At 48.6% G+C, this 14,001-nt stretch overlaps 5 protein-coding genes across 5 annotated transcripts; 2 read left to right on the forward strand and 3 right to left on the reverse strand.

The window, feature by feature from the left end:
* Positions 1-119: 119 nt before the first annotated feature.
* On the forward strand, positions 120-1,780 carry N7484_007045 (uncharacterized protein; the record flags this gene model as incomplete). Its single annotated transcript, XM_057117432.1, has 4 exons — positions 120-479; positions 544-1,064; positions 1,116-1,404; positions 1,460-1,780. 4 exons carry the CDS (start codon positions 120-122, stop codon positions 1,778-1,780), a joined length of 1,491 nt encoding a protein of 496 aa, XP_056970467.1.
* A 550-nt stretch (positions 1,781-2,330) lies between these two features.
* Positions 2,331-3,118, reverse strand: N7484_007046 (uncharacterized protein; the record flags this gene model as incomplete). The annotated part of the gene is made up of 2 exons (XM_057117433.1): positions 2,331-2,623; positions 2,773-3,118. The coding sequence occupies 2 exons, from the start codon at positions 3,116-3,118 to the stop codon at positions 2,331-2,333; spliced, it is 639 nt and encodes a 212-aa protein (XP_056970468.1).
* Positions 3,119-3,205: 87 nt separating this feature from the next.
* Positions 3,206-3,822, forward strand: N7484_007047 (uncharacterized protein; the record flags this gene model as incomplete). Its single annotated transcript, XM_057117434.1, has 3 exons — positions 3,206-3,237; positions 3,434-3,518; positions 3,649-3,822. The coding sequence occupies 3 exons, from the start codon at positions 3,206-3,208 to the stop codon at positions 3,820-3,822; spliced, it is 291 nt and encodes a 96-aa protein (XP_056970469.1).
* A 1,201-nt stretch (positions 3,823-5,023) lies between these two features.
* N7484_007048 (Mis12-Mtw1 family protein) lies at positions 5,024-6,919 on the reverse strand (the record flags this gene model as incomplete). The annotated part of the gene is made up of 5 exons (XM_057117435.1): positions 5,024-5,567; positions 5,621-5,789; positions 5,839-6,006; positions 6,072-6,632; positions 6,736-6,919. 5 exons carry the CDS (start codon positions 6,917-6,919, stop codon positions 5,024-5,026), a joined length of 1,626 nt encoding a protein of 541 aa, XP_056970470.1.
* A 743-nt stretch (positions 6,920-7,662) lies between these two features.
* Positions 7,663-11,396, reverse strand: N7484_007049 (putative phosphatidylserine decarboxylase Psd2; the record flags this gene model as incomplete). Its single annotated transcript, XM_057117436.1, has 7 exons — positions 7,663-7,869; positions 7,930-8,681; positions 8,738-10,252; positions 10,308-10,737; positions 10,810-11,025; positions 11,099-11,143; positions 11,250-11,396. The coding sequence occupies 7 exons, from the start codon at positions 11,394-11,396 to the stop codon at positions 7,663-7,665; spliced, it is 3,312 nt and encodes a 1,103-aa protein (XP_056970471.1).
* Positions 11,397-14,001: the final 2,605 nt, after the last annotated feature.

The raw sequence follows: 14,001 nt of genomic DNA on the forward strand, positions 1-14,001 counted from the left end.
GGAAATGCCGAATTTTGGGACCGTGATCGACAGAGACTAATTTATAAGAACAGCATCTAACATGGCAGCTAGATTTCTCTACCACGATGGATTTCTTACACCAGTCCTGTACTTCCAATATGGGCAATACTCACGAAATGATAACTATTATAATAAGCCTCTTAGCAGCCCTGATCCTGGTCTATATTCTATATATGAGGTTCCTACACCGATTAAGCAAATACCCCGGACCCCTACTCGCAACTCTAACAAACAGTTACAAGGCATACTATGTCTACAACCTGCAGTTACACGAGAAACTTCTCGAGCTCCACATGCAATATGGACCCGTTGTGCGCGTGGGACCTAATCACCTCCATCTATGGGAAGGAGAAGCAATTACACCAATCTACAAGGGGGGACGGAAAATGAGGAAATCGGATTTCTATAATGCTTTTACAGCCTTTAATCCGAACCTTTTCGGTGGTACGAATGAAGATGTGAGTAGACCTATAACCGTCACTTCATAGATCTAGACTGCGAATTTGATCTAACAACTTCCAGATCCACTCTATTCGCCGCAGACAACTCTCCCACGGATTCTCACAGGCATCAGTCCAGAAACTGGAACCCCTCATCGAAGGTCAGATGAAAGTCCTCACCGATAAGCTGCGAGGTTTCGCCAAGACAGGCGAAATCTTCGATTTTAAGAACGTCCTCTCCTTGTATGTCCTCGATATCCTCGGCGAAGTGGCTTTCAGTAAGCCATTCGGTGTACAGGGCAGGGGAGAGTCAGAAGAACTCCGAGCCATCAATGACCATCTCCTTTTAGCCGGAGTCATTGGTGAACTACCTTTCCAAGAACTATGGAAGACACTATCAAGGATGTCTCCGGTACCGTGGATGAGACAACTCGTCAAAAGCAGGAATAATCTGAAAGCTATATGCTCTCGCTGTGTCAAATTCAAAATTAACAATCTGTCTGAACGGCCAGATCTACTGAAAAGCCTTGTTGAAGCTGTTGATCCGGAAAGTGGTTCCAGGTTGACGGAGCAGGAGATTAATTCTGAGGCTTTTGCTGTTCTGTGAGCTATCCTATGTCCGATCCTCGTGGGAGCAGAGCTAACAGGTACAAGCGTGGCTGGATCCCATTCCACATCAGGAACCCTAACACTCCTTCTTTGGCATTTAACGCATAATCCCGACATCCTAGCAACCTTGACGCAAGAATTGGATCAAAAACTACCACCCCTCCGTGATAACCAGGTTTCTTATCCCATCCAAGGCCTAGAAACATCCCTCAGCTACACAATGGCTTGCGTGAGAGAGAATTTCCGCCTGAATCCCGTATTCACAATGCCCTTATGGCGTCAAGTGGGCTACCCTGGTGGTGTCGAAATCGCAGGACACTATATCCCCGAGGGAGTAAGTCCCCTGACATCCCGAAAGTATGCCATCTAACAATTCTCAATTTACCTAGACAAGTGTGTGCATCTCCAACTACGTCCTACACCATAATCCAGGTATATGGGGTGCAGACCACGAAGAGTTTAAACCCGATCGATGGCTTGATGAGAATTATAATAAGGAAAAGGGCAGGTACTTGATTCCCTTCAGTATCGGGCATCGGATGTGTATTGGGAGGAATCTGGCTATGACAAATATCCTCAAGACTATTACTACGTTACTTGTAAGGTTTGAATTTGAGCCTGTGGATGTGAAGAGAAGGGTTAGGGTACGTAGTCCTGGAATTGGGGAGATGGAGGGAGAGTTTTTGTGTCGAATTTCTGTCAAGGAGTAGTCTGGATTGATCGATGCTATGTGACATCTGGAGTTACGTCTTTAGACTGTTTTTGTTTCAGCAAATACCAACAGGAGCATCAGTGCCTGATTCATTCGTAGTATACATTTCGGAACGTCAATAGGACATAATAACTTGCGAGAGCAATGCAAGATGGTATAGGGAGCAAACAAGACCTATGCATGAGCTGTTTAAGGAAGTCTTCGGCATACTCCTCGTACTGCCGCATGAAATCTACCATCCTGAATTGGCCCAGGCCTTTGGCGGCCAAAATGATATTCCCCGCCTGTACATAACCTTTTTTGAACTGTGCATATAGTGCCGGGGTTCTGGACAGATGAGGGATGAACATCTGATTATCTCCCAAGATCATGGCCGCCTTGAATGCTTGATACACCACCTCTTGTTCTTCAGAGAGGTCTACCGCCTCACATTGGCCAAAGTCGAGGAGAAAAATGTTGGTCACTCTGTGCTGCAAGTCGACATAATAATGGGTAGGTCTGCCATCGGTCCGTCCTCGTCGGGTGTGATGAAATTTGCGAAAACTGTATCATCGACCGCTGCGGCATGCGCCTGGTGTCTCCGCCTGCATTGCCGATGTCCCGAGCACGTACTCCACATCATCCCCTGTCACCGCTGCTCCCCAGTGCATCATCGCGTATGCCTTGCCCATGGCACTTGCGATTTCGTTCACGTCCATATGAAGATCTTCCATTGACTTCAGGTAGAGGGGAAAGTTCCTCAAAGACAACTTCCCTTGGTTGATTGGTCCATTAGCTCTTCCCAAGTAGAGGCGTGCAAGGCAGTGCTTGTTTTCGGGCTGGGCGAGAAGACCATTGTTCGCTATGGATGAAAGTGGCTGTTCGTTATCGGAGAAGCGAGAATCCAGGGCTCTGCGAACGACTTTTGGCAGAGGAAGAATTCTTTCCATCTTTACGGTGTCACCGCGTGCCCGATAGGCCGCCGGCAGTTTAGGCAGGATGATGTCCCACACGTGTCGTCCTCGGACTTGGAAATAAACTCCAGTGGCTGGGGAACGTGGATGTTGTCGTTGGCCAACTGGCTGTAGAGTTGAAATGCCGTCGACACGGCGCAGTGCATCTCATACTCATGTCGAAGGTTCGAGGACTTGACATCTTTTCCTGGTCTTCCTTTTTTCAGAACAGGTGACTGTCCAACTTGTTCAAAGATCACACCTTGTAAGCCTTCTCCAATTTGATTAAATTTCTGCAACTCGGGACGATTGCGAGCATGTTGAGATGTGCGAGCAAAGGAGGAAGATGTTGAGACTGCGGTATGGAAAGAGAGCGCCCGATTCAAAATTTCATATTCAGACATTTGTTCAAGGTCTGCGGCCAATAACTGGCGAGTAACGGACTCATCTGATCAGGTCTTCTCTCGGCGTTGAGACATGGCTTGAATCAGATGAAGAGGAGTAAAAAGAAGTGGGCAGATGAGTGAGAAATAAAGACGTGAGGGTAAAGCGAGGGTAAAGCGAGGCTAAATTGAGAAACGGAAAGGTTGAACATTGTGCCTGCCTATTGTCTGGTTCTTAGATTAGGCCCGTATTCAATGTGGCTTAGTTCTGCACATCCGATACTTCTTTAGGTTACAGAGTCTTTTCCTTTGACAGGAATAGACAACGTAGTAAAGTTCAGTGTTTGAGCGAGTGAATACACGGGGCCCTGAGCCTTTTGAAACCTTGTTGTCGTTCCAGCAGAAGCTACTAGTTGTCATAGTATGTGAATACTAGCCACCTATGTGTAGGCAATATTGTTATTTGCCACATCAAGTTGTAGGTGTTGTGGTTGCTTCCTCAATGCTATACTTCATAGATCTAGACAGCGGATTGATCTAACAACTTGTAGATCCACTCTCTTCGCCGCAGACAACTCTGCCATGGATTCTCACAGGCATCAGTCCAGAAACTGGAACCACTCATCGAAGGCCAGATGAAAAGCCTTGTTGACGCTGTTGATCCGGAAAGTGGTCCCAGGTTGACGGAGCAGGAGATTAATTCTGAGGCTTTTGCTGTTCTGTGAGCCACCCTATGTCCGATCCTCGTGGGAGCAGAGCTAACAGGTACAAGCGTGGCTGGATCCCATTTCACATCAGGAACCCTGACACTCCTTCTTTGGGATTCAACGCATAATCCCGACATCTTGGCAACCGTGACGCAAGGACTGGATAAAAAACTAACCTACACCGAGGAAACTAGCCCTGCCAAAAGGAGCCGCGGCGCATCATCTCCGCAGCCTGAGACGAATCCGATGATGCCATCGCTTATCATTCCGCCGCTGATCCTGTCTAACATCGACACTACCTTAGATTATTTACCTACTCCCTCCCTGACTAGTGACTCCTCGAACACTCCGATTCTAAGCCCGGAATAAGCAGGTTTCCCTTCTCTACTAATAGAGCTAGTACGGCCACCCGACCAATTACAAGCCAGTATGGGTGGAAACACCCTAGATAGCCTAGAGCAGGCCGGATACCGTCAAGTCTGGCACTGGGAGTTGGGTTTCCCCGGGGAACTGCCTGATGATATCGCGGACTGGATATACCCCCCGGCGTCGGGAAATCTTTGGCAATGATTGGACCATTATCCAGTATTTTTTGGTTAGCAGGTAGACCTGAGCTCTGTGAGCTTATTGATGACCGTGCCTACGTACTCACTGACGAGATCTGTGGAACTCCCCACGGCGCATCGTATGACTGGTTATTTAGGATGTTGTACGACGAAGGCAAGATCCCAGACCGCATTTTTCATGAGATGTATGCAGGGCCAGCTATGTGACATCTGAAGTTGCGTTCTTGGAACTATTTCTCGGGATTTGGTTTATGATGTATGAAATATTGTCTCGACCACGATGGAAGAATACTACAACAGGGAATTTACTGGTTCATGTTTAAATCACGGATACTTTCAATGTCCGGCGTTCATTCACTGATTCACGCCCAGTCCCCTGGGTTCATAAGGATATAGATACAACAACCGTTGTAAAACAAGCAAAAAAGAGAGATCAAGATTTAACCCTTCGCGGAATATTAGACAACACCCGGAACTCCGTGCTGGAACGAATTGCAATGCAAACCCAACCAACCGCAATGTGCACCCTCCTACCACGGTCAAAAAAGAGGTAGGGTCATCAAGATCATGACTATCACTCCGTTGGGCTCGAATAGAAAACAAGACCAGGAAAAAACGCTGGAAAGATTCAAATAAAATAAGTTGCTAGCCTATTATCGTCTCTCAACTCGACTGAGTGCTCCGAGGATAAGGCCTAAGTCTTCCCGCGGACGTTCTCGTAGTTTTTGTGGACTTTCCCCTTCGCCATCGCCTTCTATAGCGATGCGTCTCCGGGTATTCAGTGCATCGCGATCTTCTAGCCGCTCGGCACAGATGCGAAGTATTCGTGATGAGAGGGCATCGGCGCTGGAACTGTATAGCTCGATATCGTGGATTCCGGCGGCGAAGGCATCTAATGTTGGGGCGAGGCCTGTTGTGATTTGGGAAAGGCGGTTTGAGACGGTAGATGGGGACATGGGTGTTTGTAATATTGGAGGAGAGGTATCGTCTTTCGCTTGTGATTCGGCTGGGACGGAGGCATAGAGGGATGTGAGGATGGCTTGTTGAGAGGGATCGAGAAGAGAGGAGTCGATTTGAGGTTGGGATTTCTTCGGGTAACGTTTGGAGGCTTGGGGAGAGTCGGGTGTAGGTGCATTGACAGGTGGAATCGGGGCTTGTTTAAGAAGTGCGTTCAGAGCATGTCTCTCTTTTTGAAGCCTGTTCAGTCATATTAGCTTGAGTCTTTTGCTTGGTGGGGCTGCCTGCCATACCTTTGTATGTGCTCCTCCAATTCCTTAATCTTTTCTGTATTCTGTATGTTCCTTGGATTCGGCTTTTTCACTACCACGGTGGGCGGATTCACGTCCTCGCGGCTAAACCAGTTCGAAAGCTCCGAGTTGGTAGAAAAGTCTTTCAGCAGCTCATCTTGGATCGCACGGGCTAGATCATATCAGCTTTAATCCTCTTATCACCGAGAGGGAGGAATTACCTGCTAGACGTGAACTCTGATCCACCGAGCGCGAGCCCGAAGGCTTGTCTCCTAGCGCTCGTGTCGCACACCAAATTAGAAGCTGCCTCATTCGGCGCGGCTCCGGGAGACCTTCATCTGCAATATGTTTATAAAAGTCTGCAGTGCCAACTTCTCGATGCGGCAATGCTAGACCAAAAAAAAAGACAAGTTAGCTCATTTCCACCAGAACACCACTGCTGCATAGTCCCTACCATTGGACGCTCCCGAGTCAATCAAAGAGCTGGCTCTTCGCCCCCGCATCCCCAAACTGCTTCGCCGTTGCCCCTTGCCAGATTTCGTACCCCGTAATTCCTTATTCCGCTGAATTACCGGAGTGTCCGCTAACGGCAAAGCCACCTTGGTACCTGCTGGAGGTTCTGGTGATTTAAATCCGTTGGTGTCGCTCGTTCTCGGACGTCCTGGCCGCCCCCTCTTCCCTTTTGTCTCAGCTGGCGCATTTGAAGGCGACTCGTGATTTCGTAGTGAGCGTGTCGAGTTCACTGGTGGTTCCGGCTCAGAATTTCCCGTCTTAGCAACCTTCCTCGTCCCCCGTCTTGTCGGAAGTTCGGTAGTCTTCCCATTCGTCGGTACTGCACTAGCACTCTCATCCTCGGCCGGCCGTTTCTTAGGCGGTCGACCCCTGCGTGGCGTAGATTTTGGAGGCGCATTTTCCACATCTGACTGGGGCTTGTCCGGAACAGGTTCAATGGACGGTCTATTCCTCTTCGTCGGTTTTCTTGAAAAACGAAATCCTTCTGAATCTTCCTCGTAGTCTGCAAAATAGGGTGGTTAGAGTCTTCACATTACTCGTTCTTCTCGTCTCGCGCCCAATGCAGCCGAGTGCCCACCCTTTCTAGGAGTCAAGGAAAAACTCACTCGCTTTCCGTTTTGCCTCGGCGTGATTCGCAATTTCTTCCAGTCCTTCTTGGGAAGCGCTCAGCCGTTTTGGTGGCCGGCCTCGGCCAGGACGCGACTGCGCCTGAGTCGCGGCCATTGCAATCGTCCCCAGTTCGCGGCGCTTTACTTTCGTGATAGGAGCCGCCAAGACCGCGATGGTCATGTCAAGAAGCTGTCACGCGGGATCGTCGGTTGGGGTTAAGAGGGTCGTGACCCCTCAGCAGGTGAATAAGAATCACCGGGTTTCGCTATTTTGCGTTTGAAACTTTTCAAGGCCGTTAAGTGTTTCTTGAGTATCGACGACTCGGATTTCCTTGGTGAAGTGTGGTCGCGACCAGGTCTTGTTAAGTTGTTCGCGTGGGTCTTTGGATTAAGGCTGGTTTCTTGTCGGTCGCGGTCCCCTCAATTGGGGTTGATTGCCGCGCGAAGTTCGAGTCGTGAATATTTCCAGTTGGATTCAAATGCGCAAGGTGTTGGGAGAGTCTTTATCATGCCCGCAATGAAGTGGCTGCGGGCGGCAAGGGAAGCGCAGAAGGTGGGTTGGAGGGATTCGGGCACGCGGTTGTTTTGGTCGGGGCGCGTGGGGCGCTAGTCCCCTTTGGGAATCCCCTCAGAAAACGGTTCCTACACTTGAAAATGAGAATGCGCAAAGCACGGACACGCACACAGAAATCACGGTTATAGCATAGCTTGTTACTATGATCACGCAATGTCATTTTAAGAAGCTGCCAGATTCTCCAATTCCCACAGGAACTTCACTGTGCAGATGCCACTAGATGAAATACGCTATGTAGACTTAAAACCTCTCCAACGCCAAGATTGCACATATAAAAACACGTAATATGTTCAATGAGAAACAAAGGAACCCCGGATTATTCAGCGAACAGGAGTTGAGCCCGTGCTTTGTTATATAGTTGAAACAACAATCCCAGGATCATTGCAGTGCATCGTCCGCTTGAGACAGGTCGCCGGGGGTGGAGGTGCAAGGCTACCTTCGATGCGACGCTTAGCTTCTTGCATCTCCTCAGCAGTGATGTTCTCTGCTTTCTTGGGCATGTCCGGTTCATGCTGGGGGATATCAGGGCTGTGACCAACTGACATACCAACTCGGATCTGTTCAAGGGAAATTAGTATCAATTATAGACAAAAGTGCAGGCGCGGACGAATTCTTACCAGTGTCTCCAATGGTCCCTTGGAGTTGTCCGCTAGGTCACGATCAAAATTGATGACTCCCTCCTCAAATAATACCAACAGCGTACTACCGCCGAATTTGAAGTATCCAAGCTCCTCTGCTCGGGAAACCTTTTCACCGGCCTTGCGGGTGATGACTGTACTACCCACCATCATGGCGCCGACACAGACGACCATGACACGACCATGGGCGACAGAGTCAATAGGGACCAGCACTCGCACATTCTCTCCATAAACATCCAAGGCCGAGCGGATAGCCATCGGATTTACCGTATAGTACTCGCCCTCAATGGTTTTGGGTTCACCCATGATTCCATCTACGGGCACGTGGAAACGATGGTAGTCCTGTGGGGCTAATCGGAAAACACCAAGGGCACCATTGCGATACCGCGCGGCATCTTCAGGATAAGCATTACCCATTAACCTCTCCACGGAAAACTCTCGTCCCTTGACCCAGATGCTGGTGGCTTCGTCCATACGATCAAACACTACTGAGCGACAGTCGGCTGGGGACACAACAACCCTCGGATCATCGGGGGCCGAGCATGGTCGGGCCTCAGGCTTCAAGGCGCGATAGAAGAACTCGTTGAAATTGTTGAATTTCTCAAGAGGCAGAAGCACTTCCGTCATGTCCAGCTGGTGGAAATTGATGAAATCCCGAATCTGGCTGACAGATGCCGGGTCATCATATTTTCGGCCTTGCTTAATACTGAGGGATTTCAAAACACGACGAACTATAAACCTCTTTGTTAGAATACGATATTTGGTACGAATTAGTAAAAAGACTCACTTCTCTTCTTCTCCATGTCCTTGCTCTTGAGACCCTTGTAAAGCAGTCGAATGCCAAGGCGGACATAGACACTCATACGCTCCTCATTAATCTGGCCAGTAATGCGGTCCTGGACGAGAATATTTGCCGAATTGGCTCCAAGCCGGTAGCCACCGTAGGAGATCTTGGTGATAACCTTGGAGTACCATTTGCGCTGCGCCTGGCTCGAGGTCACGAATCCGCCCATGACAAGGTTGTCGACTTGCCGCCAGTCACGGCTGGCACAGGTAGCAATATGCGTAATAATGTCCGCATCAGATCGCTTGCCAAGGCGAGGCTGGTGGCAGAGCGGGCATTCGCGGATTTCCACCACGTGTTCTTCGCCCCGTTCGTCCCCAAGATCATCGGGTCGGAGATATTCGTCGTTCGAGCTGGGCTGATCCGCCTCGTCGCTAGAGAGTGTCGGCACCGCTGTTGAATCCGGCTTAGCATTGTGTGGCATGGTGGTGCTGGATTCTACAACGAGCTCATCGCCGCTAGATGGCTCCTCACTATCCTGGCTGCCGAAAGATGACGGTGCAAGTGCTGGATTCCGCGAACTGGGTGTGGCATTCTTCTTTTGCAAGGCTTGCAGTGTATCCTCAAGACACATTACAGCCTGGTCAAAGCTTAAGTCGGCTGTCGCACTAGCTGCGTTCTCGTCACTGAAACGCTCGAAGAAGGCGTCGATCGTCGATTCTTTCAGTGTGGATCCAAGAGTGTCGAGCATGGTCGTCATCTCAATCTTGTCAATGCGGCCGCTGTCGTCCGCATCGTACTGTTTCAACATGAGTCTCCAAAATTGCTGTCGTAGAGCAGTATATGGCAGGTATTTGGCTTTCACAAATAACTCCGGCGTATGTTTATCTTCCCATCGTTCCCGGTTCTTAAGTGTCAAAGGAATAGTGTAAAAACGCAAACCTTCCTCATCAGCTGGTGGGATATCCTCAGGCTCCGACACGATGGCTGAAGACGAGATGGTTGGCACCTGGAGATTAGAGCTGCTATCCAATGAACTGGATAATTCTGGCACTGATGTTGGAAGGACTCTGTTGGCAGCCTCGAGGACAGAGTTGCTTGAAATGGAAGTAGCGGAGTTATGCGACCTCAGTGTGGGCCGAGCCATCTTGGAGAGGCTTGATGACGATGGAGAAGAACTAATTGGGAGCCGAGAGCTAGACTTGGCCGGTGGAACAACTTCGTCCTCTTCAGACTCGACAAAGTGATATAGACCCGTCTCTGGGTCTGCCTCCGGGGCAGCATGAATCAGGGTTGGAAGAGGAAAGCCTGCAGAGGCAACAAAATCATTGCCTGAGAACTTGTCTCGGTCCATTACCGTGAAACCAATTGTGTAGTTCCTCTCATGTCGCATTACCTGAAAGACCATTTTCTCGTGGTATACCGGGTTCAAGTTATGACGTACAACAGGAGTCCGGAGCGTTTTCCTCCCAAGAGAAGTCACGACGAATGGATCCATGTCAAATGATGTCCGCGTCACTAAAATATAGCATATTAACCATCTGAAAAGTGAGAATAGGACAGTGAGTCGTACCATTCTTCTCCGGAGGGAGATCTGTCACCTTGACGATCTCCATGAATACAATTCCTTGTACACCGCTTCCTGTACCCGAAAATTGGTACGCGCGAGCAGCAAGAGATTTCTTTCTTAGCCGAGCCAGACGAAGCCTTCGACGGCGTTTCTCAACAACCTCTGGCTTCGAAAGATCATCGGTTTCGTCAGATGTCTCCTCATCACGGTCTAAATCATCAAGGTCTGCCGCCGGGATTTCAATTGGGTCATCATCATCACCGGCACATACGACCTTCTTAAATTTCTTGTATGTTTCTGACGGCGACGCATTTGGGCTTGCCGAGTCCGAAAGTGAGAATTGCAGCAAGATCTCGCCAGATACATTACTGTTTTTCTTGTTCTTCTTCTTCCGGTTCGATACCCGTTTCGACTTCAGGGTGTACCATGTTGGCTACGCATATGAGGGTCAACCACTTGATCCTCAAATCAAAATTGCATGTGTGAGCCGTGCGGTGTTTCGTACCTCATTCTTGATTTGCCCATCGGCGAAAATATCTTCCAATGCAATATCAAACTCGCCCAGGTAGTCCTTGCCAAACCGGTCATGATCCCAACAGATGCATTCCAATAATGGAACACCCACGAGGGGCATTTCGAATGACACGTTCCATTCTGGGTTTAGAGATTTGAATATTGTCGGCGTCGACTGCCTTCCTTCTCCCAATGTCACCACCAAGTACTGTATATCTCACCAGTTAGCGAGCCAAGCCGATGAATCTCAGGGACCAAGATATTGTGACAACGCCACTTACAGGATCGCTCGTGCCACCCCGATCTTTCGCTGCAAGATTTCGTCCCTATTTCAACGCGACAACGCATAAATTAGCCATATGTTTTTCTTTGTGGGGCACAGGCTTGTATTGGCGGCTGCCTAGCAGGGGGTTGAGATTGATTCAGCCTTACCCGAATGACAGTGACTTTGAGTAGCAAAGGTTTGGCGTCGGCCGTTATGCGCATAGGACTGGTACTCCTGCTCTGTCCGGGTGTTGAGCTGGTGCTTCTCGTGGATAGATGCGAGCTCAGTCGCTGCGGAAGCGGTAAGCGGACCATGGCGGAATGGCCTGCAGGCCGAAGTGGCGGTGGAGGAAGGAAGAAAGGTTGGAGGGGGAAAGAAACTTGAAATTCAAAATCGAGGTTGGCCCTAAGCCCCTAGTCGAAATTCCCGTCCTGGTAAGCGTGGCTTAATTAAAGCATCCCCCAGAGTCCGATCCGCGTACGATCTGCTCGGGTCGATCCCAGCACAACAGCCAAGAACCGGTACCACCCACAATTCCAAACAAATCAAGGTCACTCCGGCAATTGGGATACGTGGCCTCGTGGGTAGATGATAAGTTAGATTAGAGGAAATTGGTGGGAAGTTAAAAGGGCAAGGCCCGGGAGCGAAAGGAGAGACAATCGTGGGGCTTTGTTGGGGGAAGAGACAGAGGTTCTTGGTCTCGACGTCAGTTTCCCATTCTCCACTTTGTCTCCACCAACAACAAAAAACTGGATGCCTTGTCTACGGGGCTAAGACACGTTTACTCCAATGATCCTAGTGCATGAGTCCTGCCTTCATTCGGTATGTGCTTGACAAGATCACAGACCTACAGGGCTGTCTTGAAAGTCATACAATGCAAGACTATCCACCCCACCACCTCGGAATGCAGTACCCCGCACCCATTAACTACGTGAGTCTAGAATTCAGGTCGGATCCGGTGTCCAGTTGCTTTGATTGGACCATACCTTTGAAAATACTCCCTGAACACTCTGGAACATTGCAACCTGAAGGGTGTTACTACGTATTTTGACTTATATTCCGCCAGATCCGCCCCATGCCGAGGTATGTATTGGGTTGCCTCCAAGACTGAGATCCTATACGTGGCCTACTTTCTCCAATGCTTGTCAACAATCTAGGTGCAGTTATGCATCTCTATGGCCTTTTACATGAGGTAACAGATAGGTAACCTAAGAAGCTTTTTTAAACCTTGAAATGTACATTCGCTAAAGCCAGAAACCAAACATCGCGTAGCTGAGGCCTGAGGCCACGTTTATACAGAAAATCATAAAAAATGTAAAAAGGGGCAAAGACCCACCACAATTAATAATGCCAGCGATGATTCCAAACCGACGGACCCCGAAATTTTTCTAAAAAATCTTGCATTCATAGCGGATGGTCATGAAAGGTGGTATGATAAGTACTGTATGACTACACAACTCATCAAGATTGAGATCATTCAATTCAACTTACCTATCCAATCAGGTTACAGAAGTTTAAATGTACTTGCAGCAAATCTTGGAACAGTAGCATTGCGTAAATCAGGGGTTCCATTCAAACCGATAAGCAATATCCAACTGCATGAATCTGACTCAGCGCTCTCTAGCTAATTAGTAAATTAAGTTAGTTCACCTCCCCTTGTATTCTTCGAAACCCACTTTCTTCAGTACACAGCTTTCCTCCGTACCCCCATTATTCACATAGAAACCAACAAGCCCACACATTGCAACAATGATCCTGATCGTGTTCTCTTCACAAAAGACGGCACCCACATAACCCATCTGGCCCGACCTAACACGAGTCATGGCAATCATCACGTCTCCTTAAGCATCAAGATGGAAATTTTGCGACCACGGTACATCAGAAGTATACCACATGTCACACATGGGACTTCTTTGATAGACACACCTTTCATATAATGGGGACTTGTAGAGCCGGTCTCAAGGAATCTCCAACAGCCCTCGTATTCAGTGTTAACGCCCTTTCGCAGGCCATACCTGATGCCAAAGAATGGCCGAACAGTCCTTCCTTGGGCCCAAGCGGGGAACTGCCCCAAGACCATTTTTATTCCAACACGGCATATGAAAGTTGAAACCGCACCCTTGGCTGAGTGGCGCGAGCTGAAAACTAAGCCCTCGTCTGCGGTGAGGACGGCTGCTGGTCGTGGCGAATAGTCCAGATACAGTAGATCGACAATTCATTTGGGTCATCGACAAGTACGACTGTCACCATGTTTCACAATGCAGTCATGAAACTGTCTCGTTATTGTTAGAAATCTTATTTGAGGGGGAATGGTAGATGATGATGACCAATGGTCGGTGGGGTTCTGTCTCCGGAGGTTCATGTTTGTTTTGGTAGACAGAGACTCCAAAGGTCCTGGCTGGAAGAATGGAGAGATAAAGATTTTTAGTTTCAAAAAATAAGTGAGTTCAGACTTAGTAGAGATGGATGGGAATCTTTTGTCAGCAGGATTTAGGGTGAGAAATCATGGATATGGAAAATATGGAATACAACAACATTCAAATGGACAAGGAACGGTTGCAACCCTGGAAGATTCCATCTGAATTGAATGAGTGAATGAGCACAGCATTTACCTCTGGACAAAACGTGATACACCTGTTTAGAAATAAGGTCGTGTGTTGAATCACTAAACGGGACGTACTCATCCCAACTACAGTATGACTTTATATAGTTATCTAGGGCTGATTACAGTTCCAATGTCGAGACCGCAACTCCCACTTTCTAGAGCTAGCGAATTTTCATGTGTATTTTAAGTATGCATGTGCATGAACTTATTTCGAGACTCCACCAACTCCGAACATCTTAAATAATATTTAGATCAACCTAAAGTGTATCACTGAGACAGATGCACGTGAGATCGCGATGGAATTTGTATGCTGA

This window comes from Penicillium longicatenatum, assembly GCF_028827895.1.
Source record: "Penicillium longicatenatum strain IBT 33135 chromosome Unknown contig_4_segment0_segment0, whole genome shotgun sequence".
NCBI classification, from domain to species: domain Eukaryota; kingdom Fungi; phylum Ascomycota; class Eurotiomycetes; order Eurotiales; family Aspergillaceae; genus Penicillium; species Penicillium longicatenatum.